The sequence below is a fragment of the Procambarus clarkii genome, chromosome 68, assembly GCF_040958095.1.
Source record: "Procambarus clarkii isolate CNS0578487 chromosome 68, FALCON_Pclarkii_2.0, whole genome shotgun sequence".
NCBI classification, from domain to species: domain Eukaryota; kingdom Metazoa; phylum Arthropoda; class Malacostraca; order Decapoda; family Cambaridae; genus Procambarus; species Procambarus clarkii.
In genome coordinates this window covers 4,255,904-4,272,632 of record NC_091217.1, presented here as the reverse complement: position 1 = coordinate 4,272,632, position 16,729 = coordinate 4,255,904, and the positions used below count along the sequence as shown (strand labels likewise).

The 16,729-nt window shown below is 42.9% G+C and overlaps 1 protein-coding gene and 1 pseudogene across 1 annotated transcript; one reads left to right on the top strand and one right to left on the bottom strand.

Annotated features, from left to right (window-relative positions):
* Nucleotides 1–15,812, bottom strand: part of LOC123774682 (uncharacterized) — a 41,676-nt pseudogene extending 25,864 nt beyond the window's left edge.
* LOC123774683 (PGC-1 and ERR-induced regulator in muscle protein 1-like) lies at nt 15,741–16,490 on the top strand. The gene has a single exon (XM_045769192.1). It carries the CDS (start codon nt 15,741–15,743, stop codon nt 16,488–16,490), a length of 750 nt encoding a protein of 249 aa, XP_045625148.1.
* The last annotated feature ends 239 nt before the right edge of the window (nt 16,491–16,729 follow it).

Here is a 16,729-nt window from a genome sequence, read left to right as displayed (position 1 = left end):
ATCATGTCTCCCCTTACTCTTCTGTTTTCCAGTGACGTGAGGTTCAGCTCCTTCAGCCTTTCCTCGTGGCTCATACCTCTCAGTTCCGGGACGAGTCTGATGGCATACCGCTGAATCTTCTCTAATTTTGTCTTGTGTTTAACTAGTTGTAGACTCCAAACTGAGCTGCATATTCCAGGATAGGTCTGGCATATGTGGTATACAGGGTCCTGGACAGATTCCTTACGCAAGTTTCTAAAGTCAGTTTTAATGTTGGCCAACCTAGCATATGCCGCTGATGATATCTTTCTGATGTGGGCCTCTGGGAACAGGTTCGGTGTGATATCAACCCCCAGATCTTTCTCTCTATTCGACTCTTGCAGGACTTAACCTCCCAGATGGTACCTTGTGTTCAGCCTTCTGCTCCCTTCGCCTAATTTCATTACTAATTTCCAAGGAGATGCAAGTGTATGTCAGATTCCTTATATGTAAATTCAATGTATATATGAATATATATATAGATAAATCATGTGTAGTATACGCATGTATACACTCAGAGCCTTGTTGATATATGTATGTTTTGGCGTTCTGCTTACGGGTCTTTTTTTTTAGTTGAGGAAAAGAGGGGGGAGGGAGAGTTATTGTCTGTGTTTCATTTTGAAATTATGTATTATGGAGCTTGGCTTCCATGGAGCAGATCCAAGCTCTTGGCCCACGAGCTGTGGGGATGAGAGGGGGGGGGGGGAGGTGAGTGAGGTGACTCATCTTGGAGTCTTCTATTCTCATTTAAACCCCCCCCTCCCCTCCCCTCCCCTCCCTTCAACACCTACTACACCTACCCTTCATACCCCTATACCCCCCCACCTCCCTCCACAACGGCTACTAAGATGTTAACTAGGCACTTACTCATATTTTTATGTGATGCAAATTTCTCAAACTGCATATTAAAACGTTATTAAGATATAAACACCATTTAAGAGGCCCCAATCGCCTAGTTTCCTGAGATTGTTGGGGTCTCTCGCAGCACTTTCTTTAGACACAGTTGACGGTAAGGCCAATTATTTTCTTTCATTTATTATTTTTGTATTATACTTTTATTAATTCAATTATTATCTTTTCAAGAGCCAATTATTTCGCAATGTGGAAAATATTCAAGAATTTGAGGATCACGAGATGAGCCAGTTATGAGTAGTTGGGATCATTATATAACAGCCCATTCTCCTGTTTGGACAATAGTTTGTGTAACTATTGTGTAACTATTAATGTGCAGTCTCCGTGGTGTAGTGGTTAAGACACTAGCCTGGCGTTTCGCGAGTGCTTTGTCATGGGTTCGTATCCTGGCCGGGGAGGATTTACTGGGCGTCAATCCTAAACTGTAGCCTCTGTTTAACTCAACAGTTAAATGGGGTACCTGGATGTTAAACGATTTGGCGGGTCGTATTCCAGGGAACATAGGATTAAGGACTTGCCCGAAACGCTATTTGTACTAGTGGCTGTACAAGAATGTAAGAACTCTTGTGTGTGTTTATATATATATATATATATACCCATGCAGGGGACTTCCTTCTGGCAGTCCCTATGTCTGCGACAGGCACACGTCTTGATCCGCAGGAGCTCCGTATTGCAGTCGCTCTGCGCCTTGCTGCCCCTATCCACACTGTTCACAGGTGTATTTGCGGCGAGGCAGATGCTGACGAATATGGATTGCATGGCCTGCACTGTGGAAAATCGGGTGGTTGGCACACTAGACACGACGAAGTCAACGACATCATTAAAAGAAGCCTTGCCTCTGCTCAGTGTCCAGCGGAGAGAGAGCCCCGCAACCTACTGAACCGTGACTCTGTTAGCTTTGCCGGCCGACCAGACGGAATCACACTGCGTCCGTGGAAGGGTGGCAGGCAGTTAGCATGGGACTATACTTGCGTATCCACCCTGGCAACGACATACATCACCCTCTCTGCCGGCACGGCAGGAGCCGCAGCGACACACAGAGAAAAACAAAAGTCAGTCAAGTACAGGCAATTAGATCAAAGGTACAATTTCGTTCCAATAGGGTCTGAGACCCTAGGCCCATGGGGTGAGAGTGCAAGAAGGTTTCTTAAGGATCTTGGTTCCAAGCTCATTGACACCACAAGAGACCCTAGAGCAGCAAGTTTTCTCTTTCAGCGCCTCAGTGTCGCGATCCAGAGGGGAAATGCCCGCTGCATCCTCGGTTCCTGCCCGGCGTCGGAGGAGTTCGAGGAAATCTACAGCCTCTAGGAAGCGAACTTTTTCTTGTGTCCTCTTAATGTTCATTTTTTGTATGAAATCAGATATGTAACTGTATAACCTTGCATAATAAAGTGTACATCATAATAAAAAAAAAAGGGGGTGGTAGGAGAAGTGAACACTCTTTCGCATTCAGAGTTAAATGTCAAGTTTTTCCCTGAGTGCTCTGTGTTCCCTTCTCTGAGGCTGTGGGTCCCTATAATTACACCAGTGGTGGTACCCCCCTATATATATATATATATATATATATATATATATATATATATATATATATATATATATATATATATATATATATATATTAGTATATTTTGGTAGCAGTCTTTCCTGTAGACATATTTTATTAAATATGACCGAAAAAGTAAGATTAATAATTCTAACACGAATTTTCTCAATCTTTCGTACATTATGCTTCACTGTTGGAGGTAAATCAAAAATCACTTCTCCAAAATTCACTTTTATTTCTAGTCTGACGCGACACGGGCGCGTTTCGTAAAACTTATTACATTTTCAAAGACTTCACAAATACACAACTGATTAGAACTTGCGTTTCCCTGATTTTATATCTACATTTGAGTGAGGTGGGAAGGGTGATGTGGCATTACATTTGAGTGAGGTGGGAAGGATGATGTGGCATTAGAGGATATTAATAGGGTATTAAAAGTATCAACACAAGACAGAACACGAAACAATGGATATTGAATAGAAGTGTTTGTAGAAAGCCTATTGGTCCATATTTCTTGATGCTTCTATATTGGAGCGGAGTCTTGAGGTGGGTAGAATATAGTTGTGCAATAATTGGCTGTTGATTGCTGGTGTTGACTTCTTGATGTGTAGTGCCTCGCAAACGTCAAGCCGCCTGCTATCGCTGTATCTATCGATGATTTCTGTGTTGTTTACTAGGATTTCTCTGGCGATGGTTTGGTTATGGGAAGAGATTATATGTTCCTTAATGGAGCCCTGTTGTTTATGCATCGTTAAACGCCTAGAAAGAGATGTTGTTGTCTTGCCTATATACTGGGTTTTTTGGAGCTTACAGTCCCCAAGTGGGCATTTGAAGGCATAGACGACGTTAGTCTCTTTTAAAGCGTTCTGTTTCGTGTCTGGAGAGTTTCTCATGAGTAGGCTGGCCGTTTTTCTGGTTTTATAGTAAATCGTCAGTTGTATCCTCTGATTTTTGTCTGTAGGGATAACGTTTCTATTCACAATATCTTTCAGGACCCTTTCCTCTGTTTTATGAGCTGTGGAAAAGAAGTTCCTGTAAAATAGTCTAATAGGGGGTATAGGTGTTGTGTTAGTTGTCTCTTCGGAGGTTGCATGGCTTTTCACTTTCCTTCTTATGATGTCTTCGATGAAACCATTGGAGAAGCCGTTATTGACTAGAACCTGCCTTACCCTACAGAGTTCTTCGTCGACTTGCTTCCATTCTGAGCTGTGGCTGAGAGCACGGTCGACGTATGCGTTAACAACACTCCTCTTGTACCTGTCAGGGCAGTCGCTGTTGGCATTTAGGCACATTCCTATGTTTGTTTCCTTTGTGTAGACTGCAGTGTGGAAACCTCCGCCCTTTTCCATGACTGTTACATCTAGAAAAGGCAGCTTCCCATCCTTTTCCGTCTCGTAAGTGAAACGCAGCACGGAACTCTGCTCAAATGCCTCCTTCAGCTCCTGCAGATGTCTGACATCAGGTACCTGTGTAAAAATGTCGTCAACATACCTGCAGTATATGGCCGGTTTCAAGTTCATGTCGACTAAGACTTTTTGCTCGATGGTACCCATGTAGAAGTTTGCAAACAGGACACCTAGGGGAGAACCCATAGCGACCCCATCTACTTGCTTATACATATGCCCATCCGGGCTCAAGAAGGGTGCCTCTTTAGTACAAGCTTGGAGTAGTTTCCTCAGAATACTTTCTGTCATGTCAAGAGGAGTACAGGCTGGATCACGATACACTCTGTCGGCTATCATTCCGATTGTCTCGTCCACAGGTACGTTGGTAAACAGCGATTCTACGTCCAACGAGGCTCTTATCCCTGTGGCCCGTGCACCCCGCAGTAAGTCCACAAATTCCTTTGGAGACTTCAGGCTGAAGGCGCAAGGAACATAAGGAGTCAGCAGGCCGTTGAGTCGCTTTGCCAATCTGTACGTGGGTGTGGGTATCTGGCTAATGATTGGCCGAAGTGGGTTTCCAGGCTTGTGCGTCTTGACATTTCCATACGCATATCCAGGTTTATATTCCCCAATGATCTTTGGCAGGTGGAGTCCGGATTTCTTGGCGTTCACAGTTTCGATCAGTTTGTTGACCTTTGCTTTTAATTCGGCTGTAGTGTCCTTCGTTACCCTTTGGAACTTAGTTTGGTCAGAGAGTATGATGTTCATTTTCGCCAGATATTCGTCTTTTTTAAGAATGACATATATTGGCGACTTGTCACCTCTCCTGACAACTATCTCCTTGTTCTCACGAAGGCTTTTAGCTGCCGCTCTAAGCTCGGGGGACAGTATGGTGCTTCTGTAGTTGCCTCGATTCTTTCCTCCTTCTGCAATAAGTTCTGCTTGTAAGGTATCTTTGGTAGTGACCTTCTTTTGTGTCTCGAGGTCGAATATGTCGTCCAACAGAATTTCCAACTCCACTTTCCGGGCCATTTCACTCGGTCTGGACATAACATGACAGTTTATGCCCAGATTTAGGAGAGTGACTTGGTCCTCAGTGAGGTTAATTCCTGCAAGGTTCAGGAAGCCATCTCTTGGTCGTGGAATTGCCATAGGTCCTCCATATAATGTTGTTAGTTTCTTGATAATCCTTGTTTCAGTGCTGAGGTGATGTTGGTCTGTGAGGATGTCGAGGTGTTGTTCAATGCGGGTACGGATACTATGGTCGATGTTGCTATTTCTCCACTCGTTTGTAGCATGAAGTAGTTGCGTTTTTTTGTCTTTGATTTCATTCTCTGCCTTGAATATCTGATCACGAATCAGATCCTGGCGATATTTTATCGTGAAGGCTTGATTCCTTGCTGCTGGGTCGTGCACTTTAACATTAGTATATTTTGGTAGCAGTCTTTCCTGTAGACATATTTTATTAAATATGACCGAAAAAGTAAGATTAATAATTCTAACACGAATTTTCTCAATCTTTCGTACATTATGCTTCACTGTTGGAGGTAAATCAATGGGTACCATCGAGCAAAAAGTCTTAGTCGACATGAACTTGAAACCGGCCATATACTGCAGGTATGTTGACGACATTTTTACACAGGTACCTGATGTCAGACATCTGCAGGAGCTGAAGGAGGCATTTGAGCAGAGTTCCGTGCTGCGTTTCACTTACGAGACGGAAAAGGATGGGAAGCTGCCTTTTCTAGATGTAACAGTCATGGAAAAGGGCGGAGGTTTCCACACTGCAGTCTACACAAAGGAAACAAACATAGGAATGTGCCTAAATGCCAACAGCGACTGCCCTGACAGGTACAAGAGGAGTGTTGTTAACGCATACGTCGACCGTGCTCTCAGCCACAGCTCAGAATGGAAGCAAGTCGACGAAGAACTCTGTAGGGTAAGGCAGGTTCTAGTCAATAACGGCTTCTCCAATGGTTTCATCGAAAACATCATAAGAAGGAAAGTGAAAAGCCATGCAACCTCCGAAGAGACAACTAACACAACACCTATACCCCCTATTAGACTATTTTACAGGAACTTCTTTTCCACAGCTCATAAAACAGAGGAAAGGGTCCTGAAAGATATTGTGAATAGAAACGTTATCCCTACAGACAAAAATCAGAGGATACAACTGACGATTTACTATAAAACCAGAAAAACGGCCAGCCTACTCATGAGAAACTCTCCAGACACGAAACAGAACGCTTTAAAAGAGACTAACGTCGTCTATGCCTTCAAATGCCCACTTGGGGACTGTAAGCTCCAAAAAACCCAGTATATAGGCAAGACAACAACATCTCTTTCTAGGCGTTTAACGATGCATAAACAACAGGGCTCCATTAAGGAACATATAATCTCTTCCCATAACCAAACCATCGCCAGAGAAATCCTAGTAAACAACACAGAAATCATCGATAGATACAGCGATAGCAGGCGGCTTGACGTTTGCGAGGCACTACACATCAAGAAGTCAACACCAGCAATCAACAGCCAATTATTGCACAACTATATTCTACCCACCTCAAGACTCCGCTCCAATATAGAAGCATCAAGAAATATGGACCAATAGGCTTTCTACAAACACTTCTATTCAATATCCATTGTTTCGTGTTCTGTCTTGTGTTGATACTTTTAATACCCTATTAATATCCTCTAATGCCACATCATCCTTCCCACCTCACTCAAATGTAATGCCACATCACCCTTCCCACCTCACTCAAATGTAGATATAAAATCAGGGAAACGCAAGTTCTAATCAGTTGTGTATTTGTGAAGTCTTTGAAAATGTAATAAGTTTTACGAAACGCGCCCGTGTCGCGTCAGACTAGAAATAAAAATGAATTTTGGAGAAGTGATTTTTGATTTACCTCCAACAGTGAAGCATAATGTACGAAAGATTGAGAAAATTCGTGTTAGAATTATTAATCTTACTTTTTCGGTCATATTTAATAAAATATATATATATATATATATATATATATATATATATATATTATATATATATATATAATTATATATATATATAATATATATATATGTCGTACCTAGTAGCCAGAACGCACTTCTCAGCCTACTATGCAAGGCCCGATTTGCCTAATAAGCCAAGTTTTCTTGAATTAATATATTTCCTCTAATTTTTTTCTTATGAAATGATAAAGCTACCCATTTCATTATGTATGAGGTAAATTTTTTTTTATTGGAGTTAAAATTAACGTAGATATATGACCGAACCTAACCAACCCTACCTAACCTAACCTATCTTTATAGGTTAGGTTAGGTAGCCGAAAAAGTTAGGTTAGGTAGTCGAAAAACAATTAATTTATGAAAACTTGGCTTATTAGGCAAATTGGGCCTTGCATAGTAGGCTGAGAAGTGCGTTCTGGCTACTAGGTACGACATATATATATATATATATATATATATATATATATATATATATATATATATATATATATATATATATATATATATATATATATATATATGCACCATTGTACAAAGATTGCCGTTTTAAGCAATTAGTAGAACCTTGTACCATTCATTTTATAGAGTCGGAAAAAGTTAAGCTAAAAAACTAAATTAAATATTCCCTAGGCCTAGTATAGCACACATTTGTACTATACTAGGCCTCAGAAAGCGTGTAATAGGCCTGAGAAGGTAAGGTTACTTTGTCTTTCCAACATAAGTAGAAAATAGTTTTCCGGTTTTGCTCAACTCAATAGTGCCGATTTCTACTATCTAACTTCGTTGTATGTCGGTATATATACTATGGTCCTCATCATTACCAAAGTTAGTATTCATTGTACTACCAAAATAGGAGGATGAGCCGGATATAATGACTGGCAAAGCAGAACAGCTTGAGTGGTGGTTAAGTGGAGGAGGGGGGGGGGGGGGGGGTTGATCATTATAGATTTATAATGCGTCTATAATCAGTAGGTGATGCAGTATGGTGCACGAGTTCTAATTATTTTATAATTAGCTTTTAAAGAGGGCGAATGAGATGATGGGCATTGCCCCAATTTAATTATGCTGAATAATAAATTGGGCTCAGGGTTGAAACACATATATATATATATCTTTCTTCGGTAATATAGATAATGAAGATAATCAAAGATAATCAAGTTTTTCTTTTATACGCAATATTTTTTTTCTCGTGGTGATGAACGAGAATTGATAGCTCACGCAGATGAGTTAGGCTGAGAATGTGTTTGAGCTTCAAGAGGGGCAGTGGAAGACACCCGCCAAGGAGAAGTCACTGGTAATCGATGGTACGTTGAGTTTGCGAGTGAAGGTAATCCTTTGGAGAGAACGTGAAGCCAGTAGGACTTGAGTACGTTGTCGACGGAGGATTTGCGAGTGTGCGTGTGGCTCGAGTAGGGATTTGTCGAGTGTGTGTGTGTGGTATTGAGTGAGGTTCTTCTCGACTCTGAAGTGGTTGCCCATTCGAGGGGCATTGAGTAATCTTTTCCTTTTATTTCCATTCGTCAGCAGAGGCAACAGGTGTGGGGGGTAACCTTGAAGTTCAGTCTTGGTCCTGAAGGTGGTTGGGACATAACAAAGTATAAATTTATTGTTAATATTTGAGTGAGAGTGCTTGGGGTGAACGGCTTCAGCTATGTCTAATCTCCTATTGTAGCTATATCTGTCTATTATATTAAGCCGTTCTGGTCAGAATGTCTCAGCTGATGGTGTGACTTTGTGAAAAATTATTACAAGATCTTTGATGTAGTCCTTTTATTATGTGCATTGTCCGGCACTTGTTGTCTTGCCTATATATTGAGATTATTGAGGTTGATAGTCCCCCCAAGTTGACGACTTTTGTAGTAAAAATAATAACCCTGGAAACACAAACCGAAACTGTCTCTATTTTCCGCTTGTTACAACTTGTAATAAAGTTGTTACATCTTGGCTTAACGTGTTTATGACGTATTAGAACGTTGTTACAACTTGCTATATTGGTTGTTATAACTGGTTAGGAGGTGTTAAAACTTGTTCGAACGTTGCACCAACGTCGTAGTTTCGGTGTGTGTTTGGCGGGAAGATATGGCTCACCATTTACTACAAAAAGAGTGCAGTAGAGAGTTGAACAACAGAACAGTTAACAGTGGAACATGTCAAGGTGAGGCGACTATACCAGTTTGCTCTACACAATAGAATTCACACCTCAGGCGCCGTAACAAGGACTAGGTTCACCAGTGGGTCAGGTTGGGTCAAATCTTTACAGGAGATGAAGATGCTGTCAGTTATGTTGCGGCCATAGTTCACTGAGGAGTTCAACCCCCGCAAAAAACAACTAGATGAGTACAACTAGGTGAGTACAACTAGGTGAGTACAACTACGTGAGTACAACTAGGTGAGTACAACTAGACGAGTACAACTACGTGAGTACAACTACGTGAGAACAACTACGTGAGTACAACTACGTGAGAACAACTAGGTGAGTACAACTAGGTGAGTACAACTAGGTGAGTACAACTACGTGAGAACAACTACGTGAGAACAACTACGTGAGTACAACTACGTGAGTACAACTACGTCAGTACAACTACGTGAGCACAACTAGGTGAGTACAACTAGGTGAGTACAACTACGTCAGTACAACTACGTGAGTACAACTACGTGAGTACAACTAGGTGAGTACAACTACGTCAGTACAACTACGTGAGTACAACTAGGTGAGTACAACTACGTCAGTACAACTACGTGAGTACAACTAGGTGAGTACAACTACGTCAGTACAACTACGTGAGTACAACTAGGTACCTGGGTGAGTACAACTAGGTACCTGGGTGAGTACAACCCGGTGAGTACACCTGACAGGAAAACCGTCCCCAAAAAGCCTCTCCCGTCCATAGTTAATTATATCCAATATAAAAAAATATTCCTCCAATAATTAACACGAAAGGAAACAAACTAGCATTATTGGGACAAGTTCCCCCTCTCCCCCCCCCCCCCCCCACTCCGTGTACACTTTCACGTATTATTTTTATATATAAAAATCCTTAGGAATTCATGCAAGGGGCAGCCACTAACAAGGTAATCAGCCATAATGTGATGAACGGTGATTGGGGTAAATTGCCTCCACAGCTCAACTATCCGCGCCTTTCCTCACTCAGCTTAATTAATGAAGCAAATGTTTATTATTATACAAGTCCTAACTAGGGGTCAGGGGGGGATAGTCATTACAGGATTTAAGAACGACTAACGGGGGAGCTAATTTGCATATATATGTGTGTGTGTGTGTGTGTGTGTGTGTGTGTGTGTGTGTGTGTGTGTGTGTGTGTGTGTGTGTGTGTGTGTGTGTGTGTGTGTGTGTGTGTGTGTCGGAAATGATGTGACCTTCTGGGAATTCAACGAATGAATGGATTATCGTCGAGGGTAACGCTGGTATCGCTTAGGGTGTCGCTGGTATCGTTTAGGGTGACGCTGGTATCGCTTAGGGTGACGCTGGTATCGCTTAGGGTGACCCTGCTATCGTTTAGGGTGACGCTGGTATCGCTTAGGGTGACGCTGGTATCGTTTAGGGTCACGCTGGTATCGTCGGCCCAACACCACACCCACATGACCCACGGTAACCCCCAGCAAGTACTACGGGCGCTCAAGCCGAACAGAGATAAATCAGAGTTATTTTCCTGCTATTATTTTAAATGAAAATGAGTTGAGTGTAAATGGACGGGGCAGAGCCACGGTGCAGCTTTCACTGTTAACGCAACAGTGAAAATTATACCTGACATGTTGCTCATTTAATTAGTTAGTTTTTTGCTCGTGAGGATACGAAGCAAATAAAGATAATTCGGTTATTTGTAATATTATTGGGGGGAGAAAGAGAGAGAGAGAGAGAGAGAGAGAGAGAGAGAGAGAGAGAGAGAGAGAGAGAGAGAGAGAGAGAGAGAGAGAGAGAGAGAGAGAGAGAGAGAGAGAGGAAATGAATAATAAGATCAATACATATCATGTACGTTAACCCATTCAGATGTTATTATCCCATTAGAGTTTATAATCATCTTAATATTTAACTTACCCATTAATCATTTTCACCCTCTAGAACATTGATTAATATTCTCCCCATTAAGCATTTATCACCATTAACATGATTCCTTCACCCCCCCCCCATTAACATTTATTACACCCTATTAATATTAATCACCCTATTAATTAATATTTACCATTTACAATTACCACCAAATTAACAGCTAACCCCTATTTATATTTATAATCCCCCAATTATCACCATACCCCCGCCACCTCCTTTTCCCCATTTTATATGAGTTTCCCATTATACAATTTCTAACCTATTCTTGAAAGTATTTACAAATATTTAATCTGTTTTTCCAATTTTTATTTCAGATCCAGGAGGGTTCGTCATCTATATGGGAGCTGTTAGTCCTGTAGTACTTATGAGTTGTTCATAGTGTAGTACACTGTATCTGTTCATCATGTACAGGTTACACATAACTGTTCATCCTGTTGAACATGGGAGCTGTTCACCCTTTAGTATATTTAGTAGTCTGAGATAATGGTAGATTAATGGGCTATTCGGAGATTCATAAGAGGGGAGGGGGAGGGGGATAATATGGGGTGCAGCAGGAGTAGCGTGGGGTCCAGGACTTGTGTGGGGTCCAGTAAGGGAACTGTGGGGGTCCAGTAAGGTAAGTGTAGGAGGGGTCCAGTAAGGGAACTGTGGGGTCCAGCAAGGTAAGTGTAGGGGGGTCCAGTAAGGGAACTGTGGGGTCCAGTAAAGGAACTGTGGGGTTCAGTAAGGGAACTGTGGGGTCCAGTAAGGGAACTGTGGGGTCCAGTAAAGGAACTGTGGGGTCCAGCAAGGAAAGTGTAGGGGGGTCCAGTAAGGGAACTGTGGGGTCCAGTAAGGGAACTGTGGGGCCCAGTAAGGGAAGTGTAGGAGGGGTCCAGTAAGGGAACTGTGGGGTCCAGGACTTGTGTGGGGTCCAGTAAGGGAACTGTGGGGGTCCAGTAAGGTAAGTGTGGGGTGGGGGGTCCAGTAAGGAAGTTGTGTAGGGGAGGAGGGGGTCTAGTTAAGATATATATAATTCTCATGCAGTTCAACGGACTGATCAAGTATATATTATCTTGTTCTTGTGCAACTTGAGGCTGTTAAGAAATTGCTCGAGCACCAAGAACTTGCAAGATTGCAAGGCAGTGAACAACTTGGAATGCCTGCATGGTAGATCCGACCAGCATTCTAATTCTGGATGCATTCCGAACCTTCGTGTGCTACTGAGGTAGTCCATATAGCTATTTTAATCATTACTGCCTTGTTAAAACGTCCTCATAACGCATGCATAGTTAAAATAACGCTGTGTATTTACTGGAGGGTCGTTGACGAATAAGGTAAGGTGGCCGGTTCTTGCGTTATTGTCGTGAAAACGTCATATATGAAAACGTTTTCATATATGAAAACGTTTTCGTCATATACGAAAACATCATATATGAAAACGTCATATATGCGTTACTGTCGTGAAAACGTCCTAATAACGGGCAAAACATACAAATATCACCTAAGAACTCTATGACCCGGCCAGGGCTCGAACCTCCGTCGTAGGGAATCACTCTCTGGCGTACAGAGTACCATAACCACTTCACCAGCGATCGTTTATAAGGAGGCAAAAAAATAATATCAAGTATCATACGATTTTGTCGTAAATAAGTTGTTGCAGCCGACACCAAAATGAACTTAGAAATGATTGTTAAATCACTACTAGCATAATGATAACAGTGAACAGTGTTTGAGCCAATGCTGTGAGATGGCACTGCAACGTGACAAGAGCACATGCATCATATGCAACACTTTCAGACCATGTGCAATGTGCAGGATTAATTTTACACTTTACTAATTAACGTAGGTGAAATGCCCTGAAATATGGGGGAATTAATATTGTATGGCGCCAGTCGACCTTATATGCAGGTTATCTTGAGGTTATCTTGAGATGATTTCGGGGCTTTAGTGTCCCCGCGGCCCGGTCCTCGACCAGGCCTCCACCCCAGGAAGCAGCCCGTGACAGCTGACTAACACCCAGGTACCTATTTACTGCTAGGTAACAGGAGCATAGGGTGAAAGAAACTCTGCCCATTGTTTCTCGCCGGCGCCCGGGATCGAACCCGGGACCACAGGATCACAAGTCCAGCGTGCTATCCCCTCGGCCGACCGACTTCCATAATTCCTTTTCCTTACCCCATCACCTCCTTTCCCATCACTCGTGCCTCTCCCCCTTCCCTTATACTATCTCCCTCTCCCACTCTTGCGTCGTCACCACTTCCTAGCGGTTATCTTGAGGTTATCTTGAGATGATTTCGGGGCTTAGCGTCCCCGCGGCCCGGTCCTCGACCAGGCCTCCTTTTTGTTACACACCCCCAGGAAGCAGTCTGTAGCAGCTGTCTAACTCCCAGGTACCTATTTACTGCTATTGGTCCAAGACAGCATTGACACCATCACTTTCACTTCATGTGTTACTTGCTTATATCCGCGTTATTGTTACTGTATTATGTTACTGTGATTGCATTGCGTTGTAATTGTATTGTAACTGTATTGTATTGTAGCTGTATTAAGTCAGATTTACAAATCTAAACTGGTTTGGCTACAGTGACTAAAGGAGGAGTCGCATCCTCTTTGTTGTTTAAAAAAAGTTGAATTTTGTGAAACAAATTTCCCTTCCTCAATTATATGAAAAACAATTAAATCAATGAACAACATTGAACAATGAACAACATCAACAATGAACAACATGAACAACATGAACAACATGAACAACAATGAACAACAACAACAATGAACAACATCAAGCAGGCTTGAATATACATATACTAAATTCAATTATAACCAAATCCAGTTTGCTGCTGAGCAACGATTGAATTAGCCAATCACTTAAATAATTAAGCAATTAATTAGTTTATCAACTGATTAGACCCCCTAAAAATACAAGTAAAATATTTTTTATTTTTTTATAACAATTGTATTCCAGGTAACATTTGTGAAAACTGTATAGAATCCAGTTTGTACTCTAGTGGAATCCTCTCAACAGAAACGGATTCTCTCTCGCGTTCTACAGAAATCCTTTCTAGAAAACGCGCTCTAAGGTTACAATTGTTAGTGGATTTAATCTAGAGTAATATTTTCGATAATATTGACTCTTAAGAGAAATCCTTGTACATAGACGCGAAGTCGCACTTCTCAGAGGTAATCCCTGTCAGAGAACTCGCCCTAAAGAAATCCTAGTTAAAAAACGCACTCATTTATCTCTGTCGGAGAACGCACTCGGTAATTCCTGTCAGTGGACGCACTCTAGAATAACCCCTGTCACGTAACGAGCTCTAAAATAATCCCTGGCAGAGGACTCTAAGAGTAATCCTGGTCAGCAAACGCACTCTAAATTAATCCTTATCATCACCCTAGAGTGATCCTAGTCACTCGAGTGAAAGTCATACTACATCGTAATTGATGTCAACTCAAGTCCCACATAGTATTAAGTTTTTTTTCTGTCAAAGTTAGAGTTCAATGCCAGCTTGTTATAACTCGTGTTCAATTGAAACTTATCATTCAGTTTCTCCCCTGCAATGATGTGAAAATTAAATAATCTCCTTTGACTGAGATCCAATAAGTAGCTAAAATTATGATATATATTATGCTAATTTTCACGAGTTTAACATAATTCGCCGCGAAAATTATAGGTGTTAATTAGGTACTCACCTAATTGTACTCACCTAATTGTGCTTGCGGGGGTTGAGCTTTGGCTCTTTGGTCCCGCCTCTCAACTGTCAATCAACTGGTGTACAGATTCCTGAGCCTACTGGGCTCTATCATATCTACATTTGAAACTGTGTGTGGAGTCAGCCTCCACCACATCACTGCCTAATGCATTCCATTTATTAACTACTCTGACACTGAAAAAATTCTTTCTAACGTCTCTGTGGCTCATCTGGGTACTAAGTTTCCACCTGTGTCCCCTTGTTCGTGTCCCACCCGTGCTGAAGAGTTTGTCTTTGTCCACCCTGTCAATTCCCCTGAGAATTTTGTAGGTGGTTATCATGTCTCCCCTTACTCTTCTGTTTTCCAGGGATGTGAGGTTCAGCTCCTTTAGCCTTTCCTCGTAGCTCAATCCTCTTAGTTCCGGGATGAGCCTGGTGGCATACCGCTGAATCTTCTCTAACTTTGTCTTGTGTTTAACTAGGTGTTAGCTGTGTTTAACTAGGTGTTAGCTGTGTTTAACTAGGTTTAACTAGTTTAACTAGGTTAGCTTGTGTTTAACTAGGTGCTAACTAGGTGCTAACTAGGTGTTAATCCTCTTGTGTTTTGTTTCACCGTTTGTTACATACAAGGGGCCGTGTAGGTCCTGTCTCACACCTCCCTACAACAACTTAGGCCAGGCTGAACTTATTGAGTAGCAAGTTACAAGATTATCTCTAAGTTACCCTTATTCCTGAGAAGAGAATTCTACGGTTGGTTATTCAACCACGACTCACCTTAGGTCGGTCTTCACGTTAGAGTAAACAGGTGGAACACCCGTATGTGCCTCGCCGTGGGGCAGATTGCGTTGACATTGTCATATATCACTGCTCAGTAGAGCTGGCCAGTCCTCATCGATAATCCCCAGAGTGAGGAGTCATATTCCTGGGCCAGGTAAGAATGTCCTAACATCGTCAACAGAATGCACGTCTCAGCCTTGGGATATCAGAGTCCTCGACAGGCCGCAGAACCGCCTCTCGTCAGAGTATTTCATTGCAAGCTTCTGCTGCTTGTAGCATTCACAAGTGTTCACCGGAGCAGCGCGGCGACGCAGAGCGGACGACGGCAGAGGCGTGACTGACTCCCCTCGGTGCAGCCAGTCCACATGGCGGGAACCTCTGTTACAGCAGCAGCAGCAGCAGCAGCAGCAGCCTGTTGCCGCTCCGTCACCTCCGACGTCCAGACCAACACTGACTCTCTCCTTCGTCCCTGCCATTCCCCACACACTCCCAGTACAGCCCCTTCCCCCCTGTATCCTCACCAGCCCTTCCCGCCACCCCACCAGGATCCTACCTTACACCTCCTTCAGGATCGTTCCAAACCTTATAGGATCGTCCCCAACGTACAGGATCGTCCCCAACCTTTCAGGATCGTCCCCAACCTTCCAGGATCGTCCCCAACCTTCCAGGATCGTCCCCAACCTTCCAGGATCGTCCCCAACCTTCCAGGATCGCCTCCAACCTTCCAGGATCGTCCCCAACCTTCCAGGATCGTCCCCAACCTTCCAGGATCGCCCCCAACTTTCCAGGATCGCCCCCAACCTTCCAGGATCGTCCCCAACCTTCCAGGATCGCCCCCAACCTTCCAGGATCGCCCCCAACCTTCCAGGATCGTCCCCAACCTTCCAGGATCGTCCCCAACCTTCCAGGCTCGTCCCCAACCTTCCAGGCTCGTCCCCAACCTTCCAGGATCGTCCCCAACCTTCCAGGATCGTCCCCAACCTTCCAGGATCGTCCCCAACCTTCCAGGATCGTCCCCAACCTTCCAGGATCGCCCCCAACCTTCCAGGATCGTCCCCAACCTTCCAGGATCGTCCCCAACCTTCCAGGATCGTCCTGGAAGGTTGGTGACATAAACTACATTTTAAGTAGCTACATTTTTAGTACTTAGATACTGCATGATGAATCAGGAAGGCATTCATGATAAATCATTCATGATGAATCATTCATGATGAATCATCTCGTCTCGACCGTGTTCGAGACGAGACGCTCGTCCACAGGAAACCGACCCTCTTTTGAAATTATGATTAGAAAAAAAGGGGTATGGAAAGAAAAGTTGACGGATTACGACGCTAATTAGGCAAGATTTCTTCAT